General features: G+C 28.0%; 2 protein-coding genes across 2 annotated transcripts; one reads left to right on the top strand and one right to left on the bottom strand.

Moving 5' to 3' along the window:
* Positions 1–3812: 3812 nt before the first annotated feature.
* On the bottom strand, positions 3813–8001 carry Asciz (ASCIZ zinc finger protein). Its single transcript, XM_014421673.3, has 3 exons — positions 7634–8001; positions 6119–6339; positions 3813–4813 (listed from the first exon to the last, which is right to left on the bottom strand). Exons 1-3 carry the CDS (start codon positions 7925–7927, stop codon positions 4012–4014), a joined length of 1317 nt encoding a protein of 438 aa, XP_014277159.1. The 5' UTR covers positions 7928–8001; the 3' UTR covers positions 3813–4011.
* Positions 8002–8177: 176 nt separating this feature from the next.
* On the top strand, positions 8178–13812 carry EMC8-9 (ER membrane protein complex subunit 8/9). Its single transcript, XM_014421674.3, has 5 exons — positions 8178–8412; positions 8498–8574; positions 9676–9745; positions 9875–9969; positions 11123–13812. Exons 1-5 carry the CDS (start codon positions 8200–8202, stop codon positions 11283–11285), a joined length of 618 nt encoding a protein of 205 aa, XP_014277160.1. The 5' UTR covers positions 8178–8199; the 3' UTR covers positions 11286–13812.
* The last annotated feature ends 379 nt before the right edge of the window (positions 13813–14191 follow it).

Here is a 14191-nt window from a genome sequence, read left to right as displayed (position 1 = left end):
ACCAAAATTTTACAACTTAAGATTGATCACACGGTTGACTTGTTGGTTCAAAAAAGACAAGTTTTTAGAAATGATGTCTATATTTAGGGAAATAGGCAAGTTTGTCTATATTGAAGATCTCAAATAGCAGATTAGAGTTGGATTTTTGACGTTCTGTGGGTCACTCGTATGCCTAAAATAGTTTTTAAAGCCTTACATTGCAAGAAATAAATTATTAGATTGATTTGGTTCAAAAATTTTGTATTTGTGAAAACGTAAATTTGTAAATTAAAGGAACTTAATAGAAGAAATTGTTTCACTTCTTTAAATAATTTCTAATCCATTTACTAACAAAAAAAAAAATAGAAGATAATTGGTTGTTAAAAAAATGTTGCTAATTTTCTTTCTCATTGAAAACACCTTGCAAATTGTTCCAACAAAAGTTAGCATTAACTGTAAAAGTTATCATAAAATTATCATTTGTTTTTATTTTTTAAACTTCAGAATTTGATAGTAAATAAATATTGTAATTTTTTATTCAGCTAGTATATCTTATTAGGCTCCATTATATGGCTCCTTGTTTTGAAAATGATTTTTTTAACTTTTATTAATTGTTTCGTTTATTTTAGAAAGCTCACGAGTCTAAAATTACTGATAAATACTTTTTTCACAAAATAAATTCTCTGAGGGTAAAATAAATTTGTATTTTATATTTAGAATTCTCAAGTGTTGAACAGTTTTTTTCTGGAATACACATTATCTTCTTTTAGTTTTTACGTCTTTTCTAAATCAATTCAGTTGTTTTTAACTAATTTTGTAGGATGTTTACATTTATATAAACAGTACTTAAATGTTTGAATGTAAAATAAATTCATGTGTTCTTGTGTTAGGAAGATGAAGTTAAGTTTACTTCATTGTGATTATAAATTATTCATTTAATATATGAAATCTAATTTGGAAAAATTTACAAATAATGTAATAAAAAAAAAAGCTTGAATTCCGAAAATGTGAGGTCTGTATAGAGATTAAAAAAATTATATCAAATAGGTATATATCGCTTATTGAAACTAATTTTTTGATAAGCCTCCATAGGAAGGGCTATTTTAAATATTTGCTGCTGTATACAGTACTTACCTCCAAATCTCTTCAGCAATACATCAATTAAAAATTGCAATCTTATTGCTATTAGACTGTATTATTATTAGCTTTATTAATGTGTTTGCATATTTTGTATATATATTAAGTTGAATCATTCTTCCTTTGATGTTGATTAGTTCAAACTGTCATTTTTGTCAAATTAAAATGATTTCTGAAAGATGATCTTAAAAATCTTAGGGCAAAGTTCATATTAAAAAATAGATTCTTCAATTAATTATTTGGTTTTTAAATTCATTTTGTGTGTTATAGGGGTTTATGAATTAGTTTCTTAACCCAAAGATGAGTTGTTTAAAATTTTAGAAATCAAATATTTGAATTTGAGACATTGCATTTCAGAATCAGTCTATTCCATTTTTAATTCATTTAAAACACAAGTCAGAGGGATATATATAAAGTGATGTTAATTTGTATTACTTTTTGGTTTTCTGAACTAATTTATTTTAGTAGAAGATTGCTGATTGACCGTGTGTATCAATAAATGGAATTTGGTCCGGGTGGGGTCAAATAAAACTCAAGGTGTACTATACGATAGTAAATAGGTGTACTATTATTATTATTATTTGTATTTACTATTTGAGTTTAATTTGACCGCAGCCAGACCAAATTCCATTTATTAATTTACTTTAGGTTGTACGATGCATTTCTATATTAATAAATAAATAAAAAGAGTAGCAAATGTATTATATAGAGTGTATTGTGTAATATAAATAGTAGACTAACTATAATTTGATGATCTGACTGGCCCACTGTTCATGTTGTAGTTTAACAGTTTTAATACAATAAAGAATTTTTTTAAAGCAGTTAAATAACATGTGATTTCACTGCTTTTTAATAACCCTATTATTTTATGATAATTTAGTTAAGACAAATAAGTTGAGGGAGAACCTTGTGAACAGAATTTGAGGCGGTTATTACTCTCAAGAGGAAATCAAAGCCGTTCTACATAACTATGGGCTGCTATATTGTCTAATTAAAATCTCAATTTAATTTAAATTTCGGTAAATGATATTTGTGACAATATGAAAGGTAATTAAATTATCTAGAAAAGAAAAAAATAATTCTAATTTGAACCAGTATTAGTAATGATAAAGCAAACTTTGGATGTGTGTTTATTTTCTAAGTATTCTCAGCAGATTTTTATAGTAACTCAATCACAGAAATCCATTATTATTGAGTTGAAAATATTTTTCTTTGATAGGACAAAAGTTGTGGACGAAGCATACTTTTCCATTCAAACTGGTACACAGACTCTAGAAGGGTTCTTAAGTTGCTTGTAAAATCAAAGCTGTTAAATAAATTAAAAATTTAAAATGGACTCGGCTGGTTTTAGAATGTAACATTTCATTTAACATAAGTATTGCGTTATATACTTAATCAATAATTAAGGAAGTGTTCTGAAGTATCCATAAAAGTAATTTAAAAATTTTAATATGTGATTGTTCTTTTGTTCTAGAATTAGAAATTTTTTATCCCGCTTGTAATGCCCTTGGCTGTGTTAAGTTATTATTATTGTGAGTTGTTTAGGTTATATTGATGTGAATTCATTATAAAAAAAATTGTCTTAACTTAAATTAACTATTTTGTAAATGAAATTTTAAATAGCATTAGTTTAGTTCAATGGCACTTTAAGTTCTATCTTGTTGGTTGTACCTAGGATATGACTAAGCTTCCAATTTTAACTCAAACTAATTTTTATTTTGTTTAACTTAGTATACGCTCATTGTTGATTTTACTGTAACATTTACCAAAAACTACACTTTAATTTAAGATAGGTTGTAAGTAAAATATCGTGATATTAAATTAAGTCCCACTTTTAAAGTATTTTTATTAATATGACTTAAAATACATTTAACATCACGACACTGCAACAATGTAAAATACTGTAATATTAAATAAAATTTACCACTATTTCTAATTTATTTAGCAACTATCATATCTTTCTTTACCTTCATCTTTGTTACCTTTATGGATTTATGTATAAATTAGATAAGTATTTTGAAATCGTATGCAACATTTTAATATTCATCTCAAAAATAAAAATAGTAGAATAATTTTATCATTAATCTACTAGTAATATTTAGGAGGACTGGTGAAGTCCAAAAAGAGATACAAGTTTATGTTAAAAATTAAAACAAATAATCCCACTGATTTTTGTTGAAGGAGTTCAGTACTCACCTACAATTTGCTATGCATATCATATGAACAATAACATTGAAAAAAATGAGTTACCAATCTTAGTTCTTGAGGATTTTCACTTCATAAAACACTTTTTTGTGAACAAAAAGAGTGAATTAATTATACTGCAAAAACAATTTATGTTTAAATTTTAATTAGTTTTATCAATTTTGATCCCTGACAATAAAATCTTGATAAGGATAAGGTTCTACTGTATGGCCATTATATCCAAGCATATAGGGGTTGCGCCAAGGCAGTGCCACAGATTTGATTCTGGCCAAATGGAGTAGAATTTTACCCTGAAAACAAATTTTTATCTCACTCAGGCTAATACTGAGGTTCCCAACATTTTTGTGGCTGTGGAACATTTGTGATAGAATAAGAAAATAGTGGAAGACCAACCACTATTAACTTGTTAATACTTACATCTATTTTTTTCTCATAGATATAACTTAATATTTGCAAATAAATAGACGGAAAGGTATAGATAGAAAAATAAATTAAAAGATTTTTTAATTTATTACAAAAATAAATACATATATACACTTTATTTTTAAATAAAACATGACCCAGAGAGAATTAAAGGAACTTGTGCCACTTTCATTCTCACTGGCTCTTATAATACCATGAATAGTACACAAAGTACCATCAATAACAGTATTTTGATAAATGTACAAAAAAATGTTGAAATAAAATATTTCACACAGATGTCTGAGTCTCAGCTGAAACAAGACCTGATTCTACATTAAGATTTGCCCAACCTGTTTGAGTTTCTATGTCTGAAAATTCAACAAAGTCACTCAGAAATATATCATCACACGTTTGAGTATAATTGTGACTATACTCATCGATAGCATTCTGTATTGTTTGTGTTTCAGTGTTAGAAAGAATAGGTTCGATAAAAGTTTCACCTAGTTCCAGTTCAGTTTGAGTTTCAATACTACAATATTTAGATTCCAGCATTGAGCTTTCAATAAGGCGTACAATTTGATCACTGTAACTTTTAAGACTCTGCTGGTCATTGAAAATATCTAAATCGAGATCTTTCTTCATGTCGAATAAGGTTTCCTCAGCAGTTTGAGTGCTGGAAGTGTAGAACTGAGGGAGTATAACATCATCTAATGGGTTTTGTGGGGACTGGCTCAGTTCTGGAAAAAGGTCATGGAATGTTTGAGTCTGGATGCCGAGTTTGTTCCCTTGTGAACGGTTTTTGTATGACCCAGTTGTTTGAGTTTCTTTAGATATTTTAGCTTTCTTTTCACCGGTTTGAGTTTCTTGTGAGTCGCGCTTCTTCAATGATCGTATTGGTGTCCTCCTCCTGCTGCTGACAGTTTGGACTTCTTTGTCTATCCCTCGCACCACTATCTTCCAGGAAAGCTCACTTAAAGCTGCAGCTGCAATGTTTTCGATCGGATTATTGACTGGCTTAGGAAGAATTGGACACTCTCTCTTTAATGAAGATATTAACTTTATTTGTTGCCTGTTTTTAGGATTTTTAGGGCTGGAAATAAAAAAATAAACATATAAGAAAAAGATGCACCCTGTAGAATGTAGTACTCAGCAAGGGAATATTTTGATTACCAGTCATAACAAATATAATAAGAAGAAAAATAAAATAAGTTCAAAATAAAAACTATAGTTAGTAAAACTACTAAGAAAAATAATATTTTAAAGAAAATCCTAATGTTTAAGACCATTTGCCAACAGTTGGTTTTTGAATGATTCAATGCAATGCTAGCTCCTAGTTTTAGCTAATATTACAATGTAGCTAAGTAATTTATTTCAAATAATGCTATTAGTAAATTTTTTCAAGGTAAGATAAGGAAGGCAGTTGGTTCCTTTTAATTATTTTTGGTGTTTGATCTCCTTGAGAGATTGTAGCTCATAATATCAAAATATTTCACAATATGTATTAAAAAAATCAACAATGAAGGTAAGAAACGGCCTTCCTAGTATAATAAAATCCTAATAATTATTTTTTCCAAAGGTATCTTCTGGTCATTTCTTTCTGGTTGAAAGAAAAATCAAAATTTCATATTAAGGTTTCGAAAATCAAATTCTTTCAGAATACAGTTAAATGACAATGTTATGTGCGAATTAGTTCCCTATTTATGAAAATTTTTGTTTTCTTAATGTAAAATGCAGGTAAAAAATTAGACTCTTGTATATTTTTCTGAATGATACATATCCCAGGATATTATCATGATATTACCTGATATAAGCAGAGAGAACTAGCCCAGTGATTTTAAAGCACGGTCTATAATTGTAAAATATATTTAATACTAACTGAATCAACTGTGTATCTAAATTATACCAATCTAAACAAGGCATAAAAAGATTCTCGCCTTGATGGCAGTTCTTGAGAAACATTGCATGATATTTTATATCAAATAGACTTTCTAGCATTTCATTCAATAGCACGACCACTTCGATCAGAATGTATGGACAGCCTTATTTCTTAAAAGCACCCTGGAGACATTAGACAATATTTTATAGATATCCCACTCATAAATGCTGAGTGAGAAACAGTAAACACATCAACATTCTACAATGATAATTCTTTTCAGACAAGCAAATTTAATTTGTAATAACTAAACTTATTTGATAAACATAAAAGTACACAGTTTTTTTTATGATCATATATAGCGAAAAAACTTGTTTCTGCTGATATGGCTTTTAGGGGTACAAATAAGAAAAAGGCACTATTTTCTTTAATAGTCATGTAGTAAAAAAAACTAGTGCAAATAAAATTGGAATAAAAAATAAAATAAAAGAAGTTTAGAAATATTATTCAACTTAAACTTACTTTTGTTTGGTATTTTTCAGTGGAGCCAATTTAAGATGATTCTTTCTCTTGCAATGAGCTGCAAGTGCTATTTGGTTATTGTACATAGCACTACATGATAAGCAGGTGAACTTAATGCCACATTCATTATTAGAGTGATAATTCAAGTCTTTTTCAGTAAGATAACTCTTGGCACAATTCGGACACTTGAATTTTCGTTCTTTGTGTACTTGCAGATAATGCTGCAAAAAAGCCCTACAATGTCATATAATATCACAAATTTTATTTAATATATTTTTGTTTATCAGTTATATAAATAAAACAAGATTGTTGAAATCATTTTTGAAGTACTAAAGGCACTAACTTATTTATATTAATAGGTTCATTAAACAAGATATTAAATTCAAAGCCCTGATGCTGGAGGGACATCGAAAAATAAATAAAAGGAGTGAGGAAGATAATGACCTATCCATGCACTTTGATTCCTAAAACAGAAGTATAAAGATACTAAGTATAATATTAAAAAAACAGGACAAGGGAGCTTAAACCAAACAATGGTATTAACTGCTATATGGATCGCTATAAGGTTCAAGAGCTGGCAACTCGCATAAAGACATACCATTAGACAGAAAATCTATTTTCTTTGGGCAAATATATCCCACTATTTAATTCAAACCAGTTTTTATTATAAGGGCTGACTTGTAGAGATATAACAATCTAAACAGACAGCCAAGGACACTCAACAACTCTATCACAATCAAGAGATGATGAAGGCTGCAATGCAGTATTTAAAAAAGACTTAAGAGTTGACCGCATCACAACTAAGACATAAATGGCAACAAATAAGGTGAAAGGTTGGCCAGAAATGGTTCTAAGTAAACTCTTAGAGCTTTGGAGCCCGAATGTGGTATAAGCTTAAGGAATGCAAGAAGTTGAATAAAGGTGGTTTGTGGCATCAAAGCTAAACAATATTGGCAAAATGAAATACAGTTACTTTGAAAGGACTGCAACAATCAAAGAAAGATTTTAGATCAGGGTGTATAGGGTTACCCTAAGAAAAATTACAGGAACATATCTAGAGGAAGAGGAAGTCGATAGCTGTGATCAAATCAAAGTAATAATAGCATAGGTTATAAACCACCATACTAGAAAATTGTGTATTGGTGAGTTACTTTCATCCATAATATTGGAGAAGTGCTTATGAACTTTTACCCATCCTTAACAATAACAATGCTGAATGAATACAAGATAAAAACTTTTTCATATTAATCGTAGATATACTAATCATATTGGTGCATTGGATAGAACATTTCCCTCCACTACCTTATGAAAACATAATATAACATTAAAAGCCAACACCATTAGACCATTTGGGCAAAAAAATGAAATAAAACAAACCTAGGCACAGCTATCTAATTCATCTATTTGATAAACAGTATGTACTGTGATTATTAATGACCTGATACTGCTTGATTAAATACAAATTATAATGGGCCATTTGGTAACTAAGGGAAGTTTTCATTTCAATGCACTTGCCTGCTTTAAATATTTCCTCTGAGTAAACCACCTCAATTGATCATCTGATCTATCCTCATCCATTTCATATTTACACTGTTTCACTGGACAGAAGTAACGGATAGTACAATTACTATTCTTTTTACTCAAAAAATCGCTATGTTTAGAATGAGTTTTAATTAAGTGCATTTCTAAAGTAGAAGTATTAGGAAAGACAGACGTGCAGCCTTTCTCTGAACATTTAATATTAGTAACAATTTCGCTCAATTCTGATTCGGAAGGACATATCTTTATGACTTTCAAGGATGAACACATACTTCAAATATTGAAATTAACCAAAGTAAAATACATGTCAAAATGTTATGATTGAAGCTACTAAAATTTTAAAATGATTCAGTGCCTGGTGAATCAAAATAAGAGTAAGGTATTATAATTAAAATCACAAAGAATATATTTTAAAATGTTATTAATTACTATTAGATTGCAATTAAAAACTTTGATTAATATCTTACTTAGTGTTAACGATTGCTCAGAATATCCTGTGTAAAACAGTTAAGCAATAACGAACTCAGGTTAATTAACCAGTCATGGCTGACATTCGGCTTACACCCCGTGCTTATTGTAAATTAGTGTTACATGCTGCTAAATATCCCCATTGTTCTGTTAATGGATTATTACTAGCAGAAACCTCGAAGTTAAAAGACTCTAAAAAAAACAAAGGTTTGACAATAACAGACGTCGTGCCTTTATTCCACATATGCCTTCACTTATCACCTATGGCAGAGGTTGCATTGACACAGGTAATTTTGTAATCATTTAGTATCAATTTGTGGTAAATATAGTTTAAGTTTTGTTATCAGTTCATTAAAAATGTTCTGCATTTAGGTTGACACTGTTGGTGCATCCAAGGGTTTTACAATTGCAGGTTACTATACTGCTAATGAAACTTTAGATGACATGAGGTTTGTAAATGACGTATTACTGTATTTTATTTTACTATTTGAATTTTAACCTTTTATTCCAAACCTCTGTAGACCTTAAGTTACTGTCAAAATTGTTTTATTCTGTGATTTGTTGGAGTAAAAGTTGTAACTTGTAAATATTCATATTGATGCAGTGGTAAGTTTGAAATTTAAAATTTTGTGTTACATTATAAAGTGGATACGTTACATGATACAGGGGCCTGGGTCATTCAAGATGTCAGTGGGAAGCTCCTCTTCAGCACTGGTCTACATCCCATAAATTGGTCAATGTAAGTGATGGATGCCCTGTTTCTGGCGAAATTTGATTTATTATTCATTGATGCAAATATTATAGATGTATAATTCCCTGTAAAGAAAGTTATGCAGTCTCTAAGAGAGCAATCATTTGACGATTGGAGCCTATGCGAATGCAGAGAATAGGTATTCACCATTTTAAATCTAACAAGTGGCCCAAAGGATTCATGTATTAGGAAAATGTCTTAATAACGTGCTCTTAGTCCACTCATCAATACAATAATTTAAAGAAAACTTAGATAAACTGCTTAAGAAGAAAAATTATACATGTTTCCAAGAAGTGCATTGGATAGATACAGAAGGCTCTGCATGGTTTGTAGACTGAAAAGAAAGCATTTATATTTGATCCCATGATAAGATTCAAAATGAATGATCTGGATCAGAGTGTCAAGTTACAGACAGAGGAAAAAAGACATTTATATAAAGTGTATCTCTTAACAGGGAAGGTATACAGAGTAATTTGGAGAAAGGGCTTTAGTTTGTTTTTTATTTTTGTAAATATGCAGCTTGTTATTTAGTACCCAAAATCTTTGGCTGATATTTTTCCTCATTTACTTTTAAGTTTTTATTTTTTAATTGTTAAATAACTATTAACATATCACATTCGTTATCTCAGCTTATTCTTTCTTGATTTTTTGAGGTTAAACCTATTACTTACCAAATGCATAATTTAAAAAATATAAAAACATTTATTCTTGTTTTAATATTAATTTTATGGAATCTATTAGTTGGATTTTTAGTAACATTAGTAAATTAATGCAATTTTTTTTAAAATTTCATTTGCAGCATTGAAAAACCAGCTACAAGAATAGCAGATAAAATTGCAGAATCCTTTAATCAAGCATGTTTAGTTGTGGTAATTATAATATGATTTATTTTTATGTATGATGTATGTGTAGTTCAGAATATTATTTCCTTGATATGATGATAGTAATTGAGGTTAGTATATATTTTATACTAATCAGTCACATAATATTTGTTGTAGGTTGATAACAGAAGATTAACTCTCATCATGGATGAACCAGCAATTAAGGTCATGCAAATGGTTGAAGGGAAGTGGAAACCAGTAGATACTTCCAAGTAATTATTTTTGTTATTAAATGTTATGATGGTGAACAATTTATTTAGCCCATGTTTTTATTGTTAAAAGAAAAGATAAATAATTGCTCTATTATAATTGTTATTAGTATTTATTTTTGAATTAAATAAAGGATGTCTTCGTCATCAGTCATATTTGTTGCCATTACAGAATGTTCTTAAACTTTTATAATAAAGGTTGTTATTAGGAGAAATAAAATCCTCTTGTCAGTTGTCCTCATAGGATTTTGCAAAGACAGGTCCAAATCTTTCTGACCTAGTCTACCTGCTACAAATACTTTTAATGACATTAAAATATGAAACTTCATTAAGATGATATGCAGTTTTTTTTTTAATTTTACGATATGGATGTTTGATGTTCCTAATTTTATCCAATACATTTTTAGTCAATTTAATGCTAACTGTGATAAGTTACTTTTTGTAAATTGATCGTGTATATCATTTTGTAAAGTTTTATTTTTTAATGAAATTGATTAGATAATATTCTGTTATTGTGAAGCTTTTCCTTTTTTTTTTTAATTGCACTTTAATATGCAGTCTTTTATTAATAATATAAACTGTTCTGGGCATAAATTAGAATTATTTTTCCCTTTTAATAATGTTAAAAGCATTGATTGGTGGGTTTCAGAGTCTTAGAGTACGAGAAGAGTGAGAACAAAAGATTTAACAAATAGTCATTGTCTTCACCACATGTTATCATCTACTGCCTAGTTACTTATCTGATTTAAGTCCTTTTGAAGTTTTTTTTTTTTATGGTTAGTCAATGGATGTGATATTGGAGAGGCGGGGAAGGTCATTTATAGATAATGGCTCATTTTCCTATATATATATATATATTTATGTTCAAGCTCCATTTCACTATCATTGTATTTTCCATTTGAGGTAAAGAATGTTGGATAAACATTATGTATATCCATTCCTTCTGCGGGAAGGATACAAACTCTATTTTTTTTTAAATTCATGTTAGCCCACTGTTTAGTGAATGTTTTGAAGAAAGATTATGCAATAGTTGCAAAAACCTATTATAGGCATTTATTGAAGCTCTATTTATAAATAATTACTAAATTCTATTGTTCAGATTAGTACATCTACTATCATATACTGTAAAATTAATATATATTTTCTCTTTTTTTAGTGTTATTTTGGAAGAAAACTGTTTGGATGCTGTGTCAACACTTCTTCAGAAAAGAGCATTTAATGACTTGATAGATTTTGATAATCACTTAGATGATTTATCAAAAGACTGGCGGAATCCAGAATTAAATGAAAGGATAGAGAAAGCTACACTGAGTGAATAGTGTTATAAGGACTATATTCTTAATTACATTACCAATTAAAACAATTTTAGATTTCAAGTGCCCATTTTGAGAATATGTGGGATGAAATTCTGCATTTTGCCTCTCCTATCCTCAATCAACGAAACCATTCCGCATAGCCCTTCGCCAAGGGCTTAGCATCGGCATCAACCGATCGTCGAGTCTGTGATCTATAGAATTTAGCCTGAAAGGTAGTTCAAACAAGTTTGACAGTGTTATATGAGAATTAGGTTTTATGAAGCCTCCCATAAATTACTCTATTTTATTGTAATACAATGATGAAAACGTTCATGTGGGTAATTTGCTATAATTTTTCAGCTGCAAATATTAGTTGTATTTATACTTCCAGCAATTCATTCAATTAATGCATTTGTCCAGCTAAACTATCTATTGTGTTACTAGATAATAAATTATTCAAATAACTGTAATAAATTATTCATAAAGAGGTGTAAGCCTTGCTGATTCAAATAATTTATTTCTTCTACATATTGGTTTTAATCATTTCATTACATTTTTAAAAATTCTTTATCACTAATAATAAAGCTTACAACTTTTTATGAAGTCAATATTTAGATTACAAAATAATTTCTGTATTGCATTTATCAATTTATGATCTGCTGATTTTCAGTGATAATTCAACATAAATTTACAAGGATGTGCTATTTATTAGTATAATTAGTATTTTATCCTGTTAAGGATATATATTTCATTGTTATAATTTTTTTTTTAAACCATGTCAGCAATTGTTAGTATTTGCAGAATCAAATGTTAATTTCCTTTTTATTATGTTTATTTATTCATAAGTTTATTGTAAATATTTTTTTGTTAAATAATAAGTTAAAATTATTTTAGGAATAGTGTTGCATTTGCAGTTGACATTTTTATGAATTAGATCACATTTTGTAGAAATAAGTTTTATTCAACTAAGCTATCCTAGATAGAATCTGATACAAATTATTTATTTTTTGTCATGTATAAATGGCAAAACATTTATTAAATTATATATTATAGGATATTTACATGTGTTACTGATTTGTTTACTTTAATGAGAAAAAAAATATCACCTATATATTTATGACTTTTATTATGTTTGGAGCACAAATGAATTACCTGTTTAATGTTACTGCTTCAGTAATCTGAAACATTAATAAATAAAACATTTTTTTAAATATTTTTAATTATACATACGAATGCCGGATGTATTATCTTAAGGGTATTTAATTTAAAATCTGGAATGAAATATAACAAGGTTTAGTAAGTTATCCCGGTTAATTATATTTAAACCATTGAAATATCTCAGAATGTTTAAAAAGAAGGAATTTTCAGTTTGTGTTGAAAAACAAAAATTTCTTTCAAACTATATAGGTATATATATATACATTATTTTTCCTGATAATTTAACTTTTTCCATGCGGTTAATGATTGCTAGAATATTAAATGTATCAAATGACGACTAAACAAAAAAATTTTTACAAATAGTATTAAATATTTATTTCTTTAATGATAACTGTGGAGAAATTTTGCTTTTTTTTTTTTTTTTATAGAATATTTTCAAAATTATAAAATTTGGAGGGTAAAAAAAGTTGAAATTTACATTTAAAATACAACCTTATTGGATTGTTTTCTTTTCTTTTAATGTAACATTTAATTGTTCTGTACTAATGTACTGTAATGTTCATTTGATTCTTTTATTCTATCAAAGTTAAAATAGAACACAATAGTAGGTCGTTAACAAAAGTTGCTACAGTGGACTTTTTTATAACCTGGTGAAGGAACTAAGTAATTACCCATGAAAAAAAAATAAATATGAGAAAAATTGTCATGAAATCAACTTGTTATAAAAGATGATACTAACTCCAAAAACAGCATAGTTCATGAAGGATTCAAAGCCTGATTAAAGTAGAGATCATGAAATAGGGGGTCTGAAATGTTGCAGTGTTGCTCACAACTATCCCAACATTTACTGATAAGAAGTTAGAAAATTCTTTATTTGTAATTTCTCTGTTAGTCCTGGTAAAATAAAGTTTGCTTAAGCCAATTAATTGTAATAATAGTTTGTTTGTAATAAAAATAAAACTTTAAAAAAAGTTGAATCGAAATATAACATGTCCTAAACCTGATTAAGAAATTTTTTATTTTATTGCAATCTGCATCTAGCCAAGCGGGTCATTAGTAGCAATTAAATTAAAAATTTCCAAGATATTCAACAATAATATTTACAATATTTCTTCTATTAAATCTTTCTATTTAATGCATTTTTGTTAATTAATAATGTACTCCATAAATAACAATATATTTATGTAATTGTACGCTAATGAAATATATAATTTGTAAGAAATGAAAAATAGAGAAGAAAATAAAACTAACCTAATAATACCTATAAATATACTTAATGTGTAATTGGTTAACGTTGTAGAATTTTAGCTCTAAATTTTTGAATCAGGACAAAAATATTATAAATTTAATAACAATGAAAATTTATAAACATTAGAAAAACCACAAATTTATAATTTTAGTTTGATAAAAAATGGTCAATTTGATGTTTTATCCCTAACAACTGAGTAGAATATAAACGAAGCACAATTAACTATTCTAGGCGTTACTATGGTATAAATGGCCACCCATCTTATTTTGTGATGTCTATTATAGACTTCCACCACTTTGGTAATCGTGTGTATTTAATATTATTCCTTCAACATTGTAAATAAAACGAAAAAAAAAAAAAGACATGCTGACTGATCTTGAGATTGAGAACAGATATTACCTGTTTCATATCCATATTTTAAGCTTAAGTGGGTCCACTGTTATTGTAAATTGTTGAAATCTGATTTTATTTATTTTGAATTTAATTGTAAACAATTAATATATAAGTTATCTTAATTGTCAGT

This window comes from Halyomorpha halys, unplaced genomic scaffold, assembly GCF_000696795.3.
Source record: "Halyomorpha halys isolate HHAL.00 unplaced genomic scaffold, Hhal_1.1 Scaffold332.1, whole genome shotgun sequence".
In the NCBI taxonomy this organism is placed as follows: domain Eukaryota; kingdom Metazoa; phylum Arthropoda; class Insecta; order Hemiptera; family Pentatomidae; genus Halyomorpha; species Halyomorpha halys.
The sequence above is the reverse complement of the archived record's forward strand: the minus strand, read 5'-3'. Positions and strand labels throughout refer to the sequence as shown.